At 42.1% G+C, this 23,965-nt stretch overlaps 2 protein-coding genes across 3 annotated transcripts in view; both read right to left on the bottom strand.

The window, feature by feature from the left end:
* Positions 1-1,410: 1,410 nt before the first annotated feature.
* myf5 (myogenic factor 5) lies at positions 1,411-12,559 on the bottom strand. 2 transcript variants are annotated; one of them, XM_062982673.1, is made up of 3 exons: positions 10,628-12,559; positions 3,891-3,966; positions 1,411-2,956 (listed from the first exon to the last, which is right to left on the bottom strand). In XM_062982673.1, exons 1-3 carry the CDS (start codon positions 11,198-11,200, stop codon positions 2,775-2,777), a joined length of 831 nt encoding a protein of 276 aa, XP_062838743.1. In that variant the 5' UTR covers positions 11,201-12,559; the 3' UTR covers positions 1,411-2,774. The 2 variants fall into 2 exon arrangements, with proteins under 2 accessions (XP_062838743.1, XP_003221189.3); XM_003221141.4 differs by having other exon boundaries at positions 1,411-2,959; positions 10,628-12,078.
* Positions 3,895-23,965, bottom strand: part of myf6 (myogenic factor 6) — a 35,286-nt gene continuing 15,215 nt past the window's right edge. Inside the window, exon 3 of the mRNA XM_008110928.3 lies at positions 3,895-3,966. Within this exon, the coding sequence (XP_008109135.2) occupies positions 3,962-3,966 (5 nt within the window). The 3' untranslated portion in view covers positions 3,895-3,961. The remainder of the gene's footprint in view (positions 3,967-23,965) is intronic.

Here is a 23,965-nt window from a genome sequence, read left to right as displayed (position 1 = left end):
GGACAATGGCCATGGAGTCGAACAGGAATCCCCCAGGACCACCTTCTGGGTCTGTCCTTCCAGGAAAGAATGGAGCCACTGTAGGACAGTGTCCCCAAGCTCCATCCCAGCCAAGCGGCCCAGAACGATACTATGGTTGATGGTATCAAAGGCTGCTGAGAGGTCCAGGAGAAGCAACAGGGAAACACAACCCGTCTTGTTCTTTGTGTAAATCAGCTACGAAGGTGACTAAAGGCGTCTCAGTCTCATAGCTGAGCATGAAACCAGATTGAAATTGATCTAGATAATCTGTTTCATCCAGAAATCCCTGTAGTTGTGAGGCCACCATACATTCTAAGATCTTGCCCAAGAAGGGAAGTTTAGAAACTGGGCAATAATTATCAATTTTAGTTGGGTCCAATGATGGTTTCTTTAATAGGGGTCTTACCACAGCCATTTTCAGGCTAGATGCAAATTTGCCTTGACTTAGGGAAGCATTTTCCACCCTCTTCACCCAGTCTACCAAGCCCCCTCTGGCTTATTTGATTAGCCAAGGAGGGCAAGGGTTGAGAATACATGTGGTTGGTCTCACTTCTCCAAGGATCCTGTTCACATCCTCGGTCTACACCAATTGAAACGAATCCATTAAACATACCCAGCCTCCTAAACCATTTCTCATACAACTTGTTTTTCACACCTTTGATCATTTTGGTTGCCCTTCTTTGGAAATGTTCCATTTTATCAATATTGTTTGTGAACTGTGATGCTGAGCCAAACACAGTATTCTAGATAAAGTCTGATCAAAGCAAGACAGAATGGTACAAATACCTTGATCAAAAACTATGCTCCTGTTGATATAGTCCTGAATTGCATTGACTTTTTTGGCTGTTTGCATCACACTGTTGATACAATTTGAGCATGTACTCCACTAAGGCTTTTGGATCTTTTTCACATATACTGTAATTGAGCCATGTGTCACCATCTTATATTTATGCATTTCATTTTTCCTGCCTCAATTTTACAATTCACTGTTGTAAATAATTTTGTTAGTTTTGTCCCATTTCTCAAACTTATCATTTTGAATTCTGATTCTGTCCTCTGTAGTATAACCTACCTAAATAGTCATATACTCAGTTGTCTCGTTTGCACAATTTATTTGTAAATATACAATACTGCAAGAGCTATAATAAGGATCTGAGTGCCTGTCCATCACAAAATAATGTGACTCATATGCCTGTCCATCACAAAATAAGTGCCCAAGTGTGGCCTAGGGAGTTAGGACTGAGTTCTGTAATAATCAAAAAGTGCTTTGAAATTTCATGTTATGACCCTTTCAAATTTCAAAGATTTACAGCTTGTATTTTAAAACAATGCATAATGTAGAACCATGCCAAGATCAACTTTACATAATTTGAACAAAAAGAATCCAAAAACAGAACAGTAAGACTTTTATTATGGCGATTATTGAATGCATGACTATAAAACAAACACATAAATGGACTTGAGTTCCAATTTTCATCTACTAATTTAAAGAAAGCCCATCAGAGCTCTTACATCCACTACTCCCTTTAGGGAGATAGCCTGAGTGGAAATAGCAAAAGAAAGAATATAAATATGTATTGGGACATTTTGGTTTAAGCACAAAACCAAAATAAAAACCAATAGCTCTGAGGCAGATCCTGGAAAAATTACTTTGTGGGTTTTAACTCTAAGAATTTTCCTGGAAGACTCTGTGAAATATAGTTGATTCCCCTCCCCAGAACTCTTCTGAGGCAGTAAAAGTGATGACAGGGCCACGCATTTGAACCTTGTGCCGACTGGTAAAACTGGAGAGCCAGTATATTTGAATGTTGGACTGAGACTCTGGAGACCAGAGTTAGATTCCTGCTCAGTCATGGAAACTCTTAACCCCGTGATAAGTTTGCATTAGGGAGGCTATTAGGTAGGAATAACTTGAAGGCAACCCACAGTAAAGTAGTAAAAGTATAATATCAAGTCAATCATGGTAATTTGAGAGTCAGCATAGTGTAGTGGTTTGAGCTTTTGGATTATGATTCTGTAAAACAGGTCAAATCCCCTCTTGACTATGGAAACCCAGTTGGGTGACCTTTAGTAAGATGCATTCTCTCAAACTCAAAGGAAGGCAAAGGCAAACTCTGAACAAATCATGCCCCAAAAACCCATGCTAGGTTTGCCTTAAGAAATAATTTCAGGATACTTGATAACAACAACAAACCGCAATTTTGCCAGAACCCGACTCTGGAGATAGGCTCCCTCTACCTAATTAATGTGAGAGCTGATCCTGAAAAAAGACTATTTACAGGTTGTACTTGTAACTTTGGCAGATTAAAAATAGTTAAGCCAGACCACCACGTAGCAATAGAAAAAGTAGACTTCTGACAACATAACTTGACACGTGGCATATGTTCTTTTAGGCATGCCAAAGCATAAACCGCTCTCCTGAACAGTCTGCCTCCAGCTGTACTCCTTCCTTTCTTGACAATAATGAACACTTTAATGTCATAAAATTCAAAATCTCAATATATAACTATAATATAGAATATTCAAACAGAATTGATTGGTTAAATATAATGTTATTCCTTTGAATGAAGGGATGGGGCAAATATATATACAAATATACACATTTTAAAAGTGGCAACTTCAGAATACACTTTTTGTTTTGGTCCACTTGAATTCCAAGGGCCTCATATTTCAATGGTGAGTCTCCTTGTTGCCGCCCAGCGTTCTTAGAAATGCCAGAGCGTTCTTCAAGCTGGTTTCAAATCTCAGGCCGTTCACAGTACATGATAGATGAGCTTGGGGTGAGGGCTCTGGGGACTGCCTGGCTGTGATAAAGGGCTGGCACCGGGTGAAGGGGAAGCCGCTGCATCCTGCAGGGAGAGCCCTGCTTGATCCGGGGAGGCGATTCTGTCCACAATGCTGGATAAACAGTCCAGACTGGAGAGGGCTGTGCTCACTTCTGACGAATACAGAAAGGATGGGAACAAAGAAAACATGTTCAATAGAAAATCAAGGGGGGAAGCACCAACAAGTGTAATCTATTCTTATCTAATCCTGCCCCTACTAGTAACTTTTTAACTTTACACTACTTTTAAGTTGCCTTGGATCTTGGAAATAATATTAATGAATTCATTTGATGTGCTCATATTCCTCTGGCCACATTGCTTGTCCCTTTTCTTTGCATTTTTACATTCTATTTCTGAATGCTCAACTGATGTTTTAAGGGTCCCTGATGCTAGATATTTGGAGACTACAAGAATATTCATGGAGAGGAGGCAGAATTCTTATGGAGGACAGTTTTACCCGCTGTTTCTGATCAGTTTTTACCCTATCGAACAGCTTGTTCTTTTAGGCAGTTTTTCATAAAATTTACTCGCAATCGCCTTTTTTGTCATTTGAACCCAGTAGTTTCTGGCATACCCTCAGGAGTAACTAAAATGGAATGTACAGTGAAAAGAAAGCTTTTCATATATTTTAAATCAGCTCTCCAGTTAGTCTAAACCAGTGGTTCCCAACCTTTGGGCCTCCAGGTGTTTTGGACTTCAACTCCCAGAAATCCCAGCCAGTTTACCAGCTGTTATAAACTGTTGGAGATTAAATTTAAAATACCTGGAGGCCCAAAAATTGGGAACCACTGGACTAAACATATCTAACTTTTTCAATCTTTCTTTATAGAACTTATTCCAAGAACTGTCACAAGAAGCATAAATATTTTTTAATGTTGGAGCATCTTTAATGTTAAGAAGGTTAACAGGTTATATTAATCAAATGCAATGAGAAGTTCTCCTAGATTTCCAAAGGCTCCATGATTGTAGCTCTTCTGGTGCCTGTAAGGTATCTGTGAAGATGAGAGAACTTCCCCACTTTGATGCCAGCAGTATTAGGATTACCATGTGGAAGCTCAGAGCAGTAGACGCTGCTATAAGTGCTGTTTCTCCTGGACCACATGGGGCTGTTGCATTCACCCTGGGAGGAAAACACAAGAAGAAAGTGATCATAGACTGGTAGTTGCTGCTACAGCAATTCCTTGTGGTACATTTGGGTCCCAGAGCAAGATGCTGTGAATTCAAAGCAAGGTACCTTCAAGTCTACTCTAACTTTGGGAAACCTTCTTGGCAAAACATCTTCAGAGGAGGTTGGCTATTTCCAATCACTAAGGATGAGAGATTATGATTTGATGGACACCCAGTCAGTTTCCATAACTGAGTAGAACATTTCCATGGTGGGGGCAAACATTCTCATTTGGGAGGCAATGCCCTCATTTTGTATTACATGGTAAACTAATCTGAAAGTTAAGGACAGGTTGCATTCAGTCTGAAAAAAAAGAAAGAATGGACTTTCATAGTTGATGTGGCTACAGCAATTGCTTGTGTTACATTTGGGAGCACACAGCAGGAGACTGTAGATAGAGGACAGTATGCCTTTGAGTCAAGTACAATTTACAGCAAAATTCTTATAGGGTTTTCTTGGCAAGATTTCTTCAGAAATTTGCCATTTCCTTCCTGTAAGGCTGAGAGAGTTATGATTTGCCCATGATCACACAGTGGGTTTCCATAACTGAGGTGTGGGATTCAAACCCTACTTTAGAGTTTAAGGCTAACACTTGAAACTGCTACACCATGCCATCTCTCTTAGATATATAGACAGTATAATCCCTCCCCGTTCACTCCCCCTTCCCTCCCCATCCTTTCCCCTTTTTCCCAACCCCCTTTTTTCTTGTTTTTTTATTTTAATTGCAAAATTTAATAAAAAATATCTTTAAAAAAAGGATTGGAATACATTTAGTGTAACAATAACATGGCTATATGTTACAATAGGTTATCCTATAATATCACTACTTGTAGTATTAATCATAAAATTAGCAGTTATTACTAAACCAGCATTTCATTAGTAGCAACAAATACTTTGATAGTCCAATATGACACCCACCCCCATATTTGCAGGAGACAGGTACACAGACAACACAACCATGGATAAAAACACACCCTATTGAAATGAAGGTCTTTTGGGCCAAGAACACCATAGAATTACTAGCATCTAGAAAATGCTTAAGGAACCCCAGTGGCGAAGTGTGTTAAAGCACTGAGCTGCTGAACTTGCAGACTGAAAGGTCCCAGGTTCAAACCCCGGGAGCGGCGTGAGTGGCCGCTGTTAGCTCCAGCTTCTGCCAACCTAGCAGTTCGAAAACATGCCAATGTGAGTAGATCAATAGATACCGCTCTGGCGGGAAGGTAACGGCGCTCCATGCAGTCATGCCGGCCACATGACCTTGGAGGTGTCTAAGGACAACGCCAGCTCTTCAGCTGAGAAATGGAGATGAGCACCAACCCCCAGAGTCAGACATGACTGGACTTAACGTCAGGGGAAACCTTTACCTTTACCTAGAAAATGTTTAGAGAGGCCAAATTTGTTAGAAGTAGATAAATAAAACAGTGGCCCCATGGATACAGTTGCATCAGCAGGGTCAAGGCACAACATGGCATAATAAGTAGAATAGTTCTGAACACAGCACTGACCACATTTCGATGTAAAGAATGTAACACACATCAAAGCTTTGAAACATTCTTTCTTGGCCATGTTAGGTGAGGATTTCAGGAGTACAAGGCAGCAAAGGAACATTTCCAAGTTTGAATGCACATTGCTATCTAAAGTACCCCGATGAGACTATTACAACTGGTTGCTAACTTTATCTAACAGCATCACAACAATCAGATCAGGGTTAGGATGACACTGTCAGCTGAATGCATACTTATGTGTTTCTGTGTCCTCATTGATCTAACACAACCCCATCAGACCAATTCTCTTGGGGAGATAGAATGTCAACCCAAACTGAGTTTTAAAACTCTTCCTCTATCCCATTCAGCTTGTATGCCCTCCATATTTTGTGCTCCAGAGTGATAGGAAAGAAATAACACCAAGGAAACAGAGTTTGAGGCACCCCCTCAAATGGGTATTGCACTGACCATGAAGAATGGATTGGAGCACAAGCAAGTCTCTGCCAGTGAGCCTGGAACAGGACACTTTCCCAGGGGTTGAAGGCAAGCGCATCAAAGCTCTGGCATGTCCGGAGAACAACTACAAGAATGTAGCCATAACAACACACCATAACAAATAGGGAGGGGGGATGAGTGAGAGCAGAGGCATGTTTTCTCCATCAGCATTGAACAAATGTCTGGGTGAAGCAAATGTTTCTTCTCTGTTTGCAGAGGTGAGAAGTGAGCTCAGGCATTTCCACCGTTCTGTTGTTCTTGCTGTTTAAAACTTTGCCAAGTGAACGTAACAATGGAAAACCTATGTTTACTAAGCAACTTCTGTGGGGCTTACTCCAAATGTAGTATGCAAAGGACTGTAGATCAGGTTGTGTGTGTGCACTCTCTCACACACATTCAAAAAGTTCTTTTTTTCCTTTTTTTTTTTTTTGGATGACAACTTCCTGGAACCCCCTTGGCCATGCTGCTCGGGGAATTCTGCAAGTTGTGTTTCAAAAGACAACTTTTCCAAACTTTGGTTGAAAAAATGCCTCCATATCTACAGATTCTGCATCAATGAAGTCAAACATCAATGGCTTCAAACTATTTTTTTTAATCCAAAAGGTAATCCTTGATTTTGCCATTTAATGTAAGGGACACCCTTTTACTATGCCAAATATATACTGTATTGTGAGACCTGAGCATCCACGGAGTTTGGTACCAAACCTCAACAGATACCAAGAGTCCAATGTAACACTGTTTTACTATTTTACTGTATTATAAATACAGCTTTTTTTAAAAAATAAATAAAGAATTATTTGTTGCTGATTGCTTGAGAGTTCCAGTTAACTGAGAAATTTTGCATATAAAATATTTTTAAAGTCTTTACATAAAGTTATTAAAACATCAGAAGCCTTTGTGACTTTTGCTCATCGTGGCCCCATCTGCACTGCCCATTTAATGCAGTTTGAAGCTTGCTTCAAGCTGCAGTGTCCAGACAACAAACTCCCACCAAAACACGGAAGGAAAACATTTCTTAATGTGCACCAGTCTGTGGTTTTTATCATCACCATTCAGGCTTCAAATTGAATTTAAGAGAAAACTAAAGACCTATCTCCTCTAGCAAGCCTACTCAGTCAATTTTTAACAATGAATTTTAAAGTCATCTCCTGTATCTACTACTGTATTTATGTAAGAGGAATCACTTGTTCTGTATATTTTAATATGTGCATTCAAAGAAATACATTATAATATATGTATGTTACTGAATGTTTTATGATGATGTGCTTTTCACTGTGTTGTGCCTCTGTGAGGAGAGTTGAGTAAGAAATACTATTATTATTATTATTATTATTATTATTATTATTATTATTATTATTCCAAGGTTTCCTGTGTAATCACCTACACACAGTGAAACGATGTTCTTTGATACTTTTTAAAACTGCTTTCAATGGTCAGTGTGCATGGCCCCTGAGAGTTTAGTGTGTGTGTGTGTGTGTGCACGTGCATACACGTATATACAGGCAATCCCCAAGTTACAAACATCCGACTTATGAATGACTCATAGTAAAGAACAGGGTGATAATAACAGGAAGTGAGAGAAATCTATCCCTCCAAAGGGAAATTCACTCCTGAATGAGTTATCATGGGAAAAAGGTGTCTCCACTGAAGCTTTCTCATCAATCCTTCTTTCTACAACAAGCCAAATATTTCAAAATTCAACTTCCTCTCAACAATGGATCTGGATCAAACTGGGCCCACAGACCCTCCACCCAATGACCAACTTTGAATGAATACTGGTGGGTTGCGGTGAGATTTCCAGGCTGTATGGCCATGTTCCAGAAGCATTCTCTCCTGACGTTTTGCCTTCATCTATGGCAGGCATCCTTAGAGGTCGAAGGGTTTGTTGGAAACTAAGTAAGCAAGGTTTATATATCTGTGAAATATCCAGGATGGGGAAAAGAACTCTTGTCTGCTTGAAGTACCTGTGAATCTTGCAATTTGTCACATTGATTAACATTTTAATGGCCAGCAGTTTCAAGGCCTGGCTGGTAGCTGCCTGAGGGCATCCTTTGTTGGGATGAGTTAGCTGGCCCTAATTGATTATAATCTGGAATTTCCCTGCCTTTTGAGTCTTGCTTTTTATTTACTGTTCTGATTTTAGAGTTTTTTAGTACAGTGCACACTAATTCAACTAAAGACGTCAGCCATAGCAGAGCACTTGATGAACCAACCTACACACAACATATTATTTGAGAACACAGAAATTCTAGACCAACAACTATGTCAGACTACACAGAGAAGCCACTGAAATCCACAAGCATGTGGACAATTTGAACAGAAAGGAGGAAACCATGAAAATAAACAAATTCTAGCTACCAGTATTAAAAAACCCCATAAAATCAGAACAGCAAATAAAGAACAAGACTCAAAAAAGTAGGAGAGTTCCAGACAAGAATCAATTAATGCCAGCTAACACCTCCTAACGAAGGATTCCCCCAGGCTGCTACTAGCCAGGCCTTGAAACTGTGGGCCATGAAAATGCTAATCACTTACACGTACCTCAAACAACAAAAGTTATTTTCAACACCCTGGATATTTCACAGCTATATAGACCTCACTTACTTAGTTTCCAACAGACCCCTCGACCTCTGAGGATGCCTGCCATTGATGTGGGCAAAACATCAGGAGAGAATGCTTCTGAAACATGGCCATACAGCCTGGAAGAGTCACAACAACTCAGTGGTCAAAATTGGTAAAAATTTCAAGTCAGTATCTTGGTTTGCATGGAAATTGTTGCAGTCTGAATATTGATCAAAAATTTGTCGAGACACATTTTGAACTGGATTTTGCATCCATCGTGTTAAAATTGATTTCAACAGAATCAGCCAGAAAAAAACTGTACAGGATTTCAACTTACTAGCCATTCTTATACCTTTAGTTTTAATTTTATTGGACTCCGAAAATGGCATTTTCTTATGTCCTGTGCAGGCTGACGGATTACCCTTTGACAGACTGTGAACTGCCACGGGCTTTAAGATCTGCCGGGGAGGCCCTCTTCTTGCTCCCATTGCCGGTGCCAGCACGGCTGGTGGGGATGAGGGAAAGGGCCTTCTAGGTGGAGCGGTACCTATTGATCTACTCACATTTGCATGTTTTTGAACTGCTAGGTTGGCAGAAGCTGGAGCTAACAGCGGGCACTCACTCGTCTCCCGGGATTTAAACCTGGGACCTTTCGGTCTGCAAGTTCAGCAGTTCGAAAACATGCAAATGTGAGTAGATCAATAGGCACCGCTCCAGCGGGAAGGTAATGGTGCTCCATGCAGTCATGCTGGCCACATGACCTTGGAAGTGTCTATGGACAACGCCAGCTCTTCGGCTTAGAAATGGAGATGAGCACCAACCCCCAGAGTCGGACATGACTGGACTTAACGTCAGGGGAAACCTTTACCTTTTATTACAGTAGAGTTTCGCTTATCCAACCTTCGCTTATCCAACATTCTGCCTTTTTGTAGTCAATATTTTTGTCCTGTCTTTTCAATACATTGCAATATTTTAGTGCTAAATTCGTAAATACAGTAATTACTACATAACATTACCGTGTACTGAACTGCTTATTCTGTCAATTTCTTGTAAAACATGATGTTTTGGTGCTTAATTTGTAAAATCATAACGTAATTTGACATTTAATAGGCTTTTCCTTAATCCCTCCTTATTATCCAACATTTTAGCTTATCCAACATTCTTGTATAAGTGAGACTCTACTGTATTATTATTATTCAGATTATTTATTTATTTATTTTCATCATTTCTATCCCACCTTTCTCACCCGAAGGGACTCTGGGCAGCTCACAATCTGGCAAAATTCAATGCCAATAAAAGGTAAAGGTTAAAGGTTTTCCCTGACGTTAAGTCCAGTCATGTCTGACTCTGGGGGTTGGTGCCCATCTCCATTTCTAAGCCGAAGAGCCGGCGTTGTCCGAAGACACCTCCAAGGTCATGTGGCCGGCATGACTGCATGGAGCGTTACCTTCCCGCCAGAGCAGTACTTATTGATCTACTCACATTCGCATGTTTTCGAACTGCTATGTTGGCTGGCGCTGGGGCTAACAGCGGGCACCCATTCTGCTCCCAGGATTTGAACCTGGGACCTTTTGGTCTGCAAGTTCAGCAGCTCAGCGCTTTAACACACTGTGCCACCAGTGAGACTCTACTGTATTATTATTCAGATTAAAGGGTCTAGATCAGCAATTATTGCAGTTAGAGACCTCACATTTTGGGAAACTTAGTTTAACACCTAGGGAATAAAAGCCTTGTAGCCTGAAGGTTGGGTTGCTGACCTGAAGGCTGCCAGGTTCGAATCCCACCCGGGGAGAGCGTGGATGAGCTCCCTCTATCAGCTCCAGCTCCATGTGGGGACATGAGAGAAGCCTCCCACAAGGATGGTAAAACATCAAAACATCCGGGCGTCCCCTGGGCAACATCCTTGCAGACGGCCAATTCTCTCACTCCGGTTGCTCCTGAAAAAAAAAAACCCTGACTGGTGCTGCAGCTAAAATCTGAACCAAATTGGAGAAGGTGATGGTGGGAACTTTTGTTGATTTTGGCCCAACTTGGCCTGGAATGATCCTCCTCCCTCCCCTGCGCCTGGCTCTTACCAATCCGCCGTCGGAGCAGCTGGAGACGGGGCTGTCGGGCTGGGAGCCTCCCAGGCGGCAGTAGTGGTCGTGGAGCAGCTCCTGGAGGCTCTGGATGTAGCGGATGGCGTCGCGGAGGATCTCGACCTTGGGCAGGCGCTGGCCGGGGGCCCCCGAGGCCGTGCACCGGCGCAGGGCCTCGAAGGCTTGGTTGACCTTCTTGAGGCGCCTCCGCTCCCGCAGCGTGGCCGCCCTGCGACGCTCCCCGGGGCCCCCGCCGCCGCCGCCCGCCTTCTTCTTGCAGGCCTTGCACGCCCACAGCAAGCAGGGCCCGCCGCCTTGCGCGTGGCCCGACGACGGGGCCCGCACGTGCTCCTCTTCTTCCTCCTCTTCCTCATCCTCCTGGTCGGGGGAAGAAGACAAGCAGGAGGAGCCGCCGTCGTAGAAAGAGAAGGCGGCGACAGCAGCGGCGTCGAGCAGCGAGGGCTCCTCCATCCTGGGAGACTTCGGGATGTCCTGGCTGGAGGGCGCTTTATAGCCGCGGGTTGGGCCAAGGAAGGGCTGCCCCTTGGCGAGGAGCAGCCAAAGAAGCATCCCGCCCCTCCCTCCCTCCTCCACGGCCTCCCAGCGTGGAGCCGGGCTTCCCTTTTGGCTACTGATCGGAGGGGGTGCCTTGAGTTAGTAACACCTCCGAGGTCAGAGGAGGAAGAGAGCAAGCAAGAAAAAAAGATCCATCACCCAAACACCCAACTCACCACGGAAAAAGGAAAGGAAGGAAAACTGCCATTTCTAGATGTCCTGGTCACCCGCAAACCCAATCAACAATTGGGCCACAAGGTTTACAGACAACCTCTGAGGATGCCTGCCGTAGATGTGGGTAAAACGTCAGGAGAGAATGCTTCTGGAACATGGCCATACAGCCCAGAAAACATACAACATATTAGAAAATATGATCATAACCTATTAGGAATACAGTAGAGTCTCACTTATCCAACATAAACGGGCTGGCAGAATGTTGGATAAGCGAATATGTTGGATAATAAGGAGGCATTAAGGAAAAGCTTATTAAACATCAAATCAGGTTATGATTTTACAAATGAAGCACCAAAACATCATGTTAGACAACAAATTTGGCAGAAAAAGTAGTTCAATACGCAGTAATGCTATGTAGTAATTACTGTATTTATGAATTTAGCACCAAAATATCACGATATATTAAAAACATTGACTACAAAAATGCGTTGGATAATCCAGAACGTTGGATAAGCAAGTGTTGGATAAGTGAGACTCTACTGTATATTCATAACCTGTTAGGATTATGATACCAATATGGTTAGATATTGGTGGAGAGTAACAAAAAAAATACAGAAGTCTACATCTATGGCAGGCATTCTCAGAGGTTGCAAGGTCTGTTGGAAAACTCACAACCTCTGAGGATGCCTGCCATAGATGTGGGCGAAACGTCAGGAGAGAATGCTTCTGGAACATGGCCATACAGCCCGGAAAGCATACAACCCTGCTACACACACTGATAGATTTACCGTAGAGTCTCACTTATCCAACATAAACGGACCAGCAGAATGTTGGATAAGTGAATATGTTGGATAATAAGGAGGGATTAAGAAAAAGCCTATTACACATCAAATTAGGTTATGATTTTACAAATTAAGCACCAAAACATCATGTTATACAACAAATTTGACGGAAAAAGTAGTTCAATACACAGTGATGCTATATAGTAATTACTGTACTGTATTTACAAATTTAGCACCAAAATATCACGATGTATTGAAAACATTGACTACAAAAATGCGTTGGATAATCCAGAACATTGGATAAGCGAGTGTTGGATAAGTGAGACTCTACTGTATTTATTTTAATTACTTACCCCATTTGTACCCACCTTTCTCCACCCCAGAGGGGACTCAAGGCAGCTTACACATGACAGGGTTGTTGTATGTTTTCCAGGCTGTATGGCCATGTGCAAGAAGCATTCTCTCCTGATGTTTCACCCACATCTATGGCAGGCATCCTCAGAGGTTGTGAGGTCTGTTGGAAAACTCACAACCTCTGAGGATGCCTGCCATAGATGTGGGCAAAACGTCAGGATAGAATGCTTCTGGGACATGGCCATACAGCCCAGAAAACACACAACATATTAGAAAATATGATCATAAGCTATTAGGAATATATTCATAACCTGTTAGGATTATGATACCAATATGGTTAGATGGAGCCCCAGTGTGAGTGCCCACTGTTAGCTCCAGCTTCTGCCAACCTAGCAGTTCAAAAGCATGCCAATGTGAGTAGATCAATAGGTACCGCTCTGGTGGGCGTTCCATGCAGTCATGCCGGCCACATGACCTTGGTGGTGTCTACGGACAACATCGGCTCTTCAGCTTAGAAATGGAGACTTAGACATGACTGGACTTAACGTCAAGGGAAACCTTTACCTTTACCTTTATGATTAGATATTGGTGCAAAGTAACAAAAAAATACAGAAGTCTAGGGGTTTATGTGAGCAGAGGTGATAAAAAACCAAAATAGCCAACCTCCCTTTCCCTTTAAAGAGTCATGCACATAAAATAAGCATCAGAGACATCAAAAGTAAAATAGTCAAAATACGTTTACTCACAATCTTGTATGATGATGGTCATACAGGTAAAAACATCTTAGTTCCAAAAGAATACAGTTCAGGATACTACATATCTCTTAACAAGAAGTAACAACAGGCATGGCAGAATCAAGAAGCAGGAAGAGCATGAAGAGGCAGGAAGAGAGAGAACAAAAGAAAGTCTCCCCTTTTATGCCCCAAATTCTAAAGGCATATGTAACTTCCTGTATGTCTCCAGGAAGTATACTCCCATTTCCAACATCTCATGCAAAACCTCAAAATGGTGCCATCAACTTTGGAATGCAGCTTTGGCTTCAGGTTACTAAGCAACAAACAAAACTAACTACATAAACCATCCCATACTGAAAATGCATGCACGATTGCTTAGATAACCCAACACAACAACCCTGTGACAGGACTATGGTCTCAGTCCAGAGATCTCTATGACCTTAAGTATGATGAGTATTTGAACTGAGTCCTGTCAGGTGAGAAGGGCGGGGTAGAAATGATAGAAGTAAATAAATAATGCAGGTAAGAAAGCCCAGTACTACACCAGCATTAAGAAGCACAATTAAAGCCGTGGCAGATGGTGCAAAAAGAATCTGCAAACCCCATCTCCTCCAAGGTGATCTGAACCACCTAAACTGGGTTCTGCAGGCCAATGGATACTCCACCACAGACAGACAGAGCTGTAAGGCCAAGAACAAATCAAGAGAGGAAAGAAAGATCCACCCAGGGGAAATCTGTTCTTACCATACATTAAGGGAACTACTGACCGCATAGGTAAGCTGATGAAGAAACACAACCTACAAACTATATACAGACCCACTAAGAAAATCCAACAGATGCTATGTTCAGCAAAGGACAAGAGGGATCCTCTCACCTCTGCAGGAGTCTACCATACTCCATGCAGCTGTGGAACCCAAACACAAATCAAGGAACATGAAAGGCACTGCAGACTAATCCAACCAGAGATGTCAGCCATAGCAGAGCACTTGATGAACCAACCTGGACACAGCGTAGTATTTGAGAATACAGAAATGCTGGACCACTCTAACAACCCCCATGTCAGATGACACAGAGAAGCCATTGAAATCCACAAGCATGTGGACAATTTCAACAGAAAGGAGGACACTATGAAAATGAACATAATCTGGCTACTGGTATTTTAAAAAAACTCTAAAATTAGAACAGTAAATAAAGAGCAACACCCAAAAAAACAGGGAAAATCCAGACAGGAAACAATTAAGGCCACCTAACACCTCTCAACAAAGGATCCCCCCAGGCAGGAAGTATTAGAAATAGCTACCTCCCAAGCCTCTCACTATTTATTTGTTAATGTATATAATTGTTAACCTGTATTCTATGTGTATGTTGATTTGCCAGTTTGACTACCTCTTTGGTGTGGGAGGGACTATAGACATGTAATTGTACTGAGCATGTTCAGACTCAGAACTCCATTTTGTATTCAGAGTCTGCTTTACACCTCAGTGGTGGTAGATGCCTATTTGCATCAGACCTCAGTGGAGGTGGATGTATGCTGCTGTTTGGACTTCAACTGATGTAGCATGATAATGGACTTCAGTGAGTACAACTATACTAAAGACTATTGACTATTGATACCCTGTGTACTTAACACAGAGAAGCTATATCCTATCTATAACTGAACGTCAATAAAATGTGCCTGTATGGTGAATTAATACAAGATGTTTATGACTAAACAAAAAAAAAATTCAAAGGACTTTTTTTAAAATTTCTGAGTGCATATTTACACTAAAAGGTTTTTAAAGGGAGTGTATATGTTTTTGAGCAATTATAACTGCAAAGAAAGAACCATCCTCTGCTAACCAAATATATATTTGTAGTGGCATGTCTTTATCCTTGGCAGTTTAAAGACATGGTTCTTCAGTTTAACAGCTGAATTACCTGTGTGCCATTACATTACTGCTTGTAAATATCATGTGTTCAGAGAGATGACTTTTAACAAGGTCATGCTTTTCTTGACTAGTGGTTTTCAAAAGGTAATTTCCACATGTTCCTGGAGATTAAAATTTGTCAAAAGAATATGTGCCCAGAGACTGGGTGCAGTTATTTTATCTTCTGTGCCTCCATACCTTAAAGCCATCAGATGCTTCCAATCTTGGAAGCTCAGCAGGGACGCCACTAGATAGGCTATCCATGACCCTGTTGAGTATATTTTAGAAGAAGGGCCTGTCTCAGGTCTCTATCCCTGAGTTGAGAAGAGAAGCATTTAGTCCCTGCCTAAGGTTAGGCTAGAGCGACTAAGATCCCCACCCCAGAAATAAGGAGGCATCAAGGATCAGGAATGCCAAGATTTTGTTGTATTTGAGTTCTCCAGCTGGATCTACACTGTCCATCTACATATAATCCAATTCTGCTTTCAATTGGATTACATGACTCTACACTGCCAGATAATCTGGGATAAACAGATAATCTGGGACCAGATCTTGGGATATAGGGCAGTGAGGAAGGGGCCTAATGGTGCAGCTACACTGTAGAATTGATGCCATTGGACACCACTTTAATTGCCCTGGCTCAATAACATGGAATTCTGAGATTTGTAGTTGGATGAGACCCCACGAGTCTTTGGCACCTTGCAAAGCTATAACTCCCAGAATTCTATAGCACTATGCCATGCGGGTGTCAAACTATATGAATTCTTCAGTATAAAGATATCCTGACATTTTGAGGAGACTGGACACTCAGTAAGAATTTCTTTAAAATTCCCCAGAGTTGCCAGACTTCCCCCTCGGTGGTCTCTCGGCCCAGAGACAAATGGCGTTTGCCATAGAAACTTATTCTTGTCTCAGTTTCGCACCCCACCCCCTGCGCTTTCCCCTCCTTCCCTGCAAAGAAAATAGGTTTGCCAAAGGCATGCTGGACTTGCACCGTTACCGATGCCTTCCAGCTGCCAGCGCCACACGACCCCTTGCCTCCCCCTGCTCGACAAAGTGTAAAGTTTCCAGTCCCCCCAACCTTGAGTAACGTTAAAGCCAGGCAGTGACAAAAGCTGCCCAGGGGCACAAACGATTGCAAAGCTGGAGAGAGGAGGGACATTCCACTGTCATAAAAGGCATGGGGCAGGCATTTGTCCCAAGGACTTGCTAGAGGAAAAGAAAAACGCAACCGATTATCTTTTGGCAAGCAATAAACCCATTTGTACATCAGGTCTCCATAGAAGGGGCCCTCTTACATTGAAATGTACTCCCAACTAAAGAAGGCCCACAAAAGTGGTGACTAAGTTGTTCTTTTTGTAAAAGAATACTTCTTTGGAAGATGAACATAAAACACTGTCTGTAAAACAAAAACAAATCTACAAATAAACGAATCCCATTGCAAAGCATTACTGCAGCATGCAGGATGTATTCTAGTCTCACAGTTACAACATTTTACATCTACACTGTAGAATTAATACAATTTGACCCCATGGCTCAAAGGTATGGAATCGTGGGAGCAGTGATTTCACAAGATCTTTAGCCTTGTCTGCCAAAGATTGTCTGCCAAATGCCTCACCAAACTACGAATCCCAAAATTCCATAGCATTGATGGAATTCAACCAAGTGTATAATTCCCTATATGAGAAGTGTTTAGGTCTGTTGATTGGCTAGCTCTGCACATAAAAGTGGATCAAGTTTTTATTGTTATTTATGTCCTTTGTTCAGTTCTTTTGTCTCTTTGCCTTAAATAGCTAAGGCCAATTATACACTGCCATATAATCCAGATTATCAAATTTTATAATCCAGATTATCTGTTTGAACTGGATTATATGAGTCTACACAGCCATATCATCCAGTTTAAAGCAAATAATCTGGATTTTATATGGCAACAGTCCCATGTTCTTGCATACCAAGAGGTGATATCCATGCATTCCCAGACTTCCACCATTATGCTATTAACTGACGTTAAAAACTTGTTGACTAACTTGTTCTGCTCATTACAAGAGCTCTCTTTTAGTTAGGACTCCCAGTTTAGGATTGTCTTTATTCCCATTGACTTCTGACAGTGGGTTTCTTACACATCAATTATGTAAACCACTCCATGATTCACCTGACAAAATCTGTAATGGATTAGGGTTATGTTTCAAGGCAGAAAATAGCAAAGATATGGAAGCACAACTGTTGAAAGTTAGAAAGGAATCTTCAAGGCTGAATACTAAGGAAACAAAAATAACAACCCAGAGAAGTAAAAAATTAATGATGCAGACATAAAGATTGTCAAAATCTTGGCTCAATTGTCAATCAAAATGTAGTGAGGAATTCTGAACATAAAGACTTGGAAAGACAGCTATAAATAAACCAGGTAGGTTCCTCAATTGTAAAGCTATATCATTAAATACAAAAGTCAGATTCATTCATGCCATGGCATTTCAGATTTGTACCTATGGTTATGGAAGATGGAAAGTGAAGAAATCTGACAGGAAGAAAATCAACTCATTTGAAATGTGATACAAGAGGGACAGTTCTATGGTTACATGGACCACCAGAAGGACAAATAAATGAATCCTAGAGCAAATCATGCCTGAAGTTTCTTCAGAAGCCAAATTATTCAACTGAGTACATGGTATTTTGGACACATCAAGAGGATAAAGGTGGGTAGTAGGAAAAGAGGAAAGCCACAACCAAGGAAGACATGGTTTGAGTTTGTAAGATATGAGTAGTTAATCTCCAGGAAATTTTAATCCTGACTTTCAAGGAGCTGTCTGAGGTGCTGAACTCTTTCCCTAGGTTCACAACTTTGGGGAACTCCTTTCTTCTACACTGGAGAATTAATGCAGTTTAACACTACCTTCACTGCTATGGTACAGTGTTATGAAATCCTGGAAATTGTAATTTCACAAGGTCTTTAGCCTCCTCTTCCAAATAGTACTGGTGTCTCGCCAAACTATAATTCCCAGGATTCTATAGCATTGAATCTTAGCAGTTAGTGTTGTCAAACTGTAGTCATTCTGCAGTGTATATGTACCCTAACACCTAGAACAAATCTGTTGTCCCACTGACATGGAAGGGGGTTTCCATAAAAGGTGGGGACTCCTAATTCTCTCAATTCCCTCTACCTGCAAACAAATTGAATTGAGATCTGGTCTTGGCTCTACATTTCACTACCTTCCTAAATACAAAACCATATTTCAGTTTCAGTGGATGTCAGTATTTAGGATGGCCAGAGCACCACATGTCCCTCCTGAAGTTGCTGAACTACAACTCCTATATTTTGCAATTATCAACTGATATCTGTTGAATCCTGGGACTGCAGATCCCCAATCTTAACCTGTTTCAAACCACTGTTCATGTCCTCCAGGTTATAGATTTCAGGCATTTGTTTCTAGTCTAGTTGCTTTAAGGCATGAGAAGGCAAGTTCTTTTCACTCTGCTTTGGCCTCAGCATGGAAGGTCTATTCATTGTAGAAGTTAATAACCATTTATAAAACTTTCCTCAGATTATGTTTGGGACTGGTCTGCTACACTAGCCCAAAGCAATCTCAATAAATGTCAGCTGAAAGATCAGAGAAGCCTAAATCAAAAGACCAGTCCTTTTTAATCAGTGGGATTCTCACAAGTGAGTTTTCAACAGTTGACACTAGGACTAATCTGGACAACAGAATTAGGCAAGAGGAACCAATCCTGTAAAAGGGCTAGGCAGATTTACCAAAGAATTCTGGGTATTGTTACAATCTCCCTCCCATCCTCATCACAATAGCCAAGTATTCTGGGATGAAGTCACCAGACCAATTTGAAAGCATATGGTGCAAATAGGAACAGCAACAGCCAACATGATGTAGCGGTTTGAATGTTGAACTATGATTCTGGAGACCAGGGTTCGAATTCTCATTCAGCCATGGAAATCCTTGGGTGGCCTTGGGCAAGAAACACTCTCTCAGCCTCAGAGGATGTCAACAAACATTGCCAAGAAAGCCACATGACTGTGGTTACCATAAGTCGGAAATGACTTGAGGGCACACAACACCAAAGGCAAGTCCAGCACTCTTGAATGTAAACCTGGCTGAGTTCGATGTGCAGTCCCTATTAACAGCTGCAGTAATCACTGAGAAGGAATGATAGCTATTGTTTGGAATTGGCAAAGACTCAGATGCATACAGAATTAAAACTCAGTAGATGTGTCTAGTCGGCAACCAGCTGGATCCTTCTCTTCTCTCTGAAGCTAGAGAGGAAAATCGCCCACCACCAGGCAAAGAAAGCATTTTCTGGTTCGCTGTAACTTGATGACTTGCTTGGACTGAGATGACGATTTCACACATTCCACGGGGGCGAAAATAGACCCGCTTAAAGATTTATGCTCTGAACACAAATAAACTTGATCTCTGGAAGTGATGGGTGCCTATTTAATGTATTGCTGGCTGAAAGGGTGCAGTTATAGTCCTTTGAATACAGCAAATCCCATTTTGGGGGGCTGTTGGGAGACCCAGTGTTGTGCTGGCCCTTCAGAGCTAGCTGGTTTGTTGTCACTGACTTCAAACAAGTGCTTTACCTGGTCAGAGACTTTTGTTGTCTAAGGCAGAGCCATAAATGTTTATCCCATGACATTGTGCATAGTACACCCAAACCATTCAAGTTAATTTGACACATTAGTCAGAGAATTCCACATAACCTCTCTCCTTTGAAAAATGAAATATCTTGTTTACTAACAAACATCTTGTATTAATTCACCACACATGCATATTTCTTATTAAAGCTCAGTTATAGATAAGATATAGTTCTCTGTGTTGAGTATACAGGGTATCATTCTTAATCAATAGTCCATAGTTTTTAAGTATAGTTGTACTTACGGAAGTCCATAAGCAAACATGCATCCACCTCCACTGAGGTCTCATGCAAAACTGCTAACACTGAAGTCCAAGAACATACTTCTTAATGAAGTCCAAACAGCAACAGAACACAAAATGGAGTCTTGAGCCAGAGCAAGCTGAGTACAATTACATGTCCCCCCCCTTCCACACCAAAGAGGTATAGTCAAACTGGCAAATCAACATACACACAGAATATAGGTTAGCAAACATATACATTAACAAATAAATAGTGAAAGGCTTGGGAAGTTGCTATTCCAATAAATGTGCTGCGTTGGGAGGCTGCATCACTTTCCCTTATGGTAAAGCTTGACTTAATGCTATAGGCTCAGGATTGACTTGATCATTGCTGGCAACAACAAAAAAAAAAAACCAGGCCTGTGGGCTGAATGTGGCCCTCCAAGGTCATTTACCTGCCTCTGCCCTAAACTTTAGACTTAGGATCACCCTAAATCTGAAACCGACTTGAAGGCACACAACAAAAGCAATCCTAATTAACTTGACTATCTCATCAGCCAAAAGGAAGCCCACACGTCCCATTGAAATACTGGTAAGTTTGTGTTGGTTAAATTTGTTCTTCATTTTAAATATTGTATTGTTCTTTCACGTTTTTTTACATTACAAATAAGATACATGCAATGTGCATAGGAGTTCATGTTCATATTGTTTTCAAACTATAGTGTCCCCCCGCACTATGAGGGACCATGAACCTTGGCTTTAAAAGTCTGAGGACCCCTGCCCTAAAAACATCAGATCCATTCTGATTTTGGAAGCTATGCAGCATCAGACCTGGTTGGTACTTGGATGGGAGACCACCAACGACTACCAGGTGTTGTAGGCTATATTTCAGAGGAAGGACCTACAAAACCTCTGAGGTGAGTATTCCTTGCCTAAGAAACTCTATCAAATGCATGCAGTTGCCATCAGCGGATAGATGACTTGAAAGCAGGGAGACTGCAACTTCATTCAGGGATTTTGGGGGGAAGGGAGAGAAATGCCCTCATCCGGCCAAAGTGTAATTTGTATCCCTTGGAGGGGTTGGTTCCCTTTTAGTAAACTGATCTCCAAACAAATTGGCAAGTGAGCAGCCGCTGGAGAGAGGAAAGAGCAAAAACCCAGGATGAGAGGTTTGTGAGTGAATGACTGAAAGAGTGAAAAGCCACACATGGACTTTGGAGAGCCAACAAAAAGCAATTTATGCTTTCCCATTCAGAGGGATTTCCAAAGCCTCTTCCCACCAGGATCTGTGGAGTTTCTCCTAGGTTAACTCAGAGGAATTGAATGACCTTTGAATCTACAAGGCCATTAAATGCTAATCAAGCTGGCCAACTGCAACATTCACACTTGCCTCAAACAGACAAGAGTTCTTTCTCCAAACCTGGACTTTCCACAGATATGTAAACCCCACTGCCTAGTTTCCAACAGGCCTCACAACCTCTGAGGACGCCTGCCATAGATGTGAATGAAACATCAAGAGAGAATGCTTCTGGAACATGGTCATACGGCCTGGAAAACTCAAAGCAACCAAATTTAGCGACCTTTGCCCATAATTTGCCCGGAATCACCCCAACTGAGGGTTATTTTGAGCCTAACAGTTCAGATTCCCCAACAATAACAACTACTTTCAAAGTAAGTACCTCACTATTAAACAGGAATAATACTTTCAAACCAGGAACAGACAGCTTCCAAATTTTGTTACATAGTATTATGGGAGCTAAGGGCTGTATTTGAACTGTAGAATAAATGCAGTTTGACACCTCTTGAACTGCTTTGATTCAAGGCTATGGAATCCTGGGAGTTTGATGACACTGGCACTCCTTGCCAGAGAAGGCCCAAAAAGTATAGCGCTCCAAGTGGTGTCAAATTGTATTAATGTAGATGCTCCATAAGCCAACATCTTAGAAGGCGCTGAGTTGAGGAAAATCTGGAGAAGGAGATCGAAGGTTGGAAAAGAATATAGAGTAGTCTCGCTTATCCAACGTTCTGTATTATCCAACACAGTTTGCCTTTTAGTAGTCAGTGTTTTTGTAATCAATGTTTTCAATACATTGCGATGTTTTGGTGCTAAATTCATAAATACAGTAATTACTACATAATGTCACTGTGTATTGAACTGCTTTTTCTGTCCATTTGTTGTAAAAATGTATTTATTTATTTATGATACTTTTACCCCGCCTTTCTCACCCCCGGAGGGGACTCAAGGCGGCTTTGCACCTTAGTAATAATCCAATACCTTTTAAAAGGGGCCCCTGGTGGCACAGTGTGTTAAAGTGCTGAGCTGCTGAGCTTGCGGACCAAAATGTCCCAGGTTCAAATCCCGGAACGGAATGAGCGCCCGCTGTTAGCCCCAGCTCCTGCCAACCTAGCAGTTCGAAAACATGCAAATGTGAGTAGAGATAATTAGGTACCACTCTGGTGGGAAGGTAACGGCGCTGTCATGCCAGCCACATGACCTGGAGATGTCCGGCTCTTCGGCTTAGAAATGGAGATGAGCACCAACCCCCAGAGTCAAACTTAACATCAGGGGAAAACCTTTACCTTTACCTTTACCTTACCTTTTAAAAACAAAATACAAAAGCGTAATTTAGATAATAAAACATTAAAATACAATTAAAACACAATTAAAACCATAACATTTAACTCTGACAACAGAGTAAATCACATGATCCAAGTGGATAGTCTGGGCCATTTCATTGGTCAAATCCATATCTTTCATATCTATTACCTTAAGTCCAGTTGTGACCGACTCTGGGGGTTGGTGCTCATCTCCATTTCTAAGCCAAAGAGCCGGCATTGTCCGTAGACACCTTCAAGGTCATGTGGCTGGCATGACTGCATGGAACGCTGTTACTTTCCCGCTGGAGCGGTACCTATTGATCTACTCACATTGGCATGTTTTCGAACTGCTAGGTTGGCAGAAGCTGGAGTGAACAGCGGGTGCTCATTCCGCTCCCCAGGTTTGAACCTGGGACTTTTCGGTCTGCAAGTTCAGCAGCTCAGTGCTTTAACACACGGAGGCTCCTTTCATATCTATTACTGCACCAAATTTCTGAAGGCTTGGTCAAAGAGCCATGTCTTCACATTTTTGTGGAAGATCAGGAGGGAGGGGGCTGATCTAATCTCCCTGGGGAGTTCCATAGCCGAAGGGCCACCACCGAGAAGGCCCTGTCTCTGGTCCCCGCCAATCCTGTCTGTGAAGAGGGCCGGACCGAGAGCAGAGCCTCCCCAGACGATCTTAGACTCTAAGGTGGTTCATAGAAGGAGATACGTTCGGACAGGTAAACTGGGCCAGAACCATAAAACATGATGTTTTGGTGCTTAATTTGTAAAGTCATAACATAATTTAATGTTTAATAGGCCTTTCCTTGATTTTTCTTTATTATCCAATGTTTTTGTTTATTCAATGTTCCGCAGGCCGGTTTATGTTGGATAAGCGAGGTTCTACTGTATGTGGCTGGGGAAGATTCTGGGAGCTGTAGTCCCAAAGTGCAATCATTCGCAGCTCTGTTGTGGGCTGAACAAACCTTGGTCTGGGAATGGGTCTTTGGAGGGAAAAGGTGTCCTAGAGGCACCCCCATCTCCCTCTGCCCAGGGAGACCCCAGGCCCATCTATGTCAACAACACAACACCCCACCCCCCCCCCCACCCCCCCCAGCACCAGCCTCGCAGCTGCAGAAGCCATTGGCTAGCTTTAGGCCGGGCTCCCCGTTGTGATCAAAAGCTGGAGAGGAGGACTTTGCACCAGAAGGCTCCCCGGATTCCATAGCAGCGCAAGTCGTGTCAGATTGCATTCATTCTGAGTGAAAAGTGTTGATTTCTAGTCGCCCTTCGCCCACCACCCTTTGGCCCGAAAGGCTAGTGTTGGCGAGGCGGGAGCTGCAGTAGCGACAAGAACTGGAAACTCAGTGCTCCCACGCAACCATCT

The sequence above is a fragment of the Anolis carolinensis genome, chromosome 5, assembly GCF_035594765.1.
Source record: "Anolis carolinensis isolate JA03-04 chromosome 5, rAnoCar3.1.pri, whole genome shotgun sequence".
In the NCBI taxonomy this organism is placed as follows: domain Eukaryota; kingdom Metazoa; phylum Chordata; class Lepidosauria; order Squamata; family Dactyloidae; genus Anolis; species Anolis carolinensis.
Note: the sequence above shows the minus strand (reverse complement) of the source record. Positions and strands in the feature narration are given on the sequence as shown.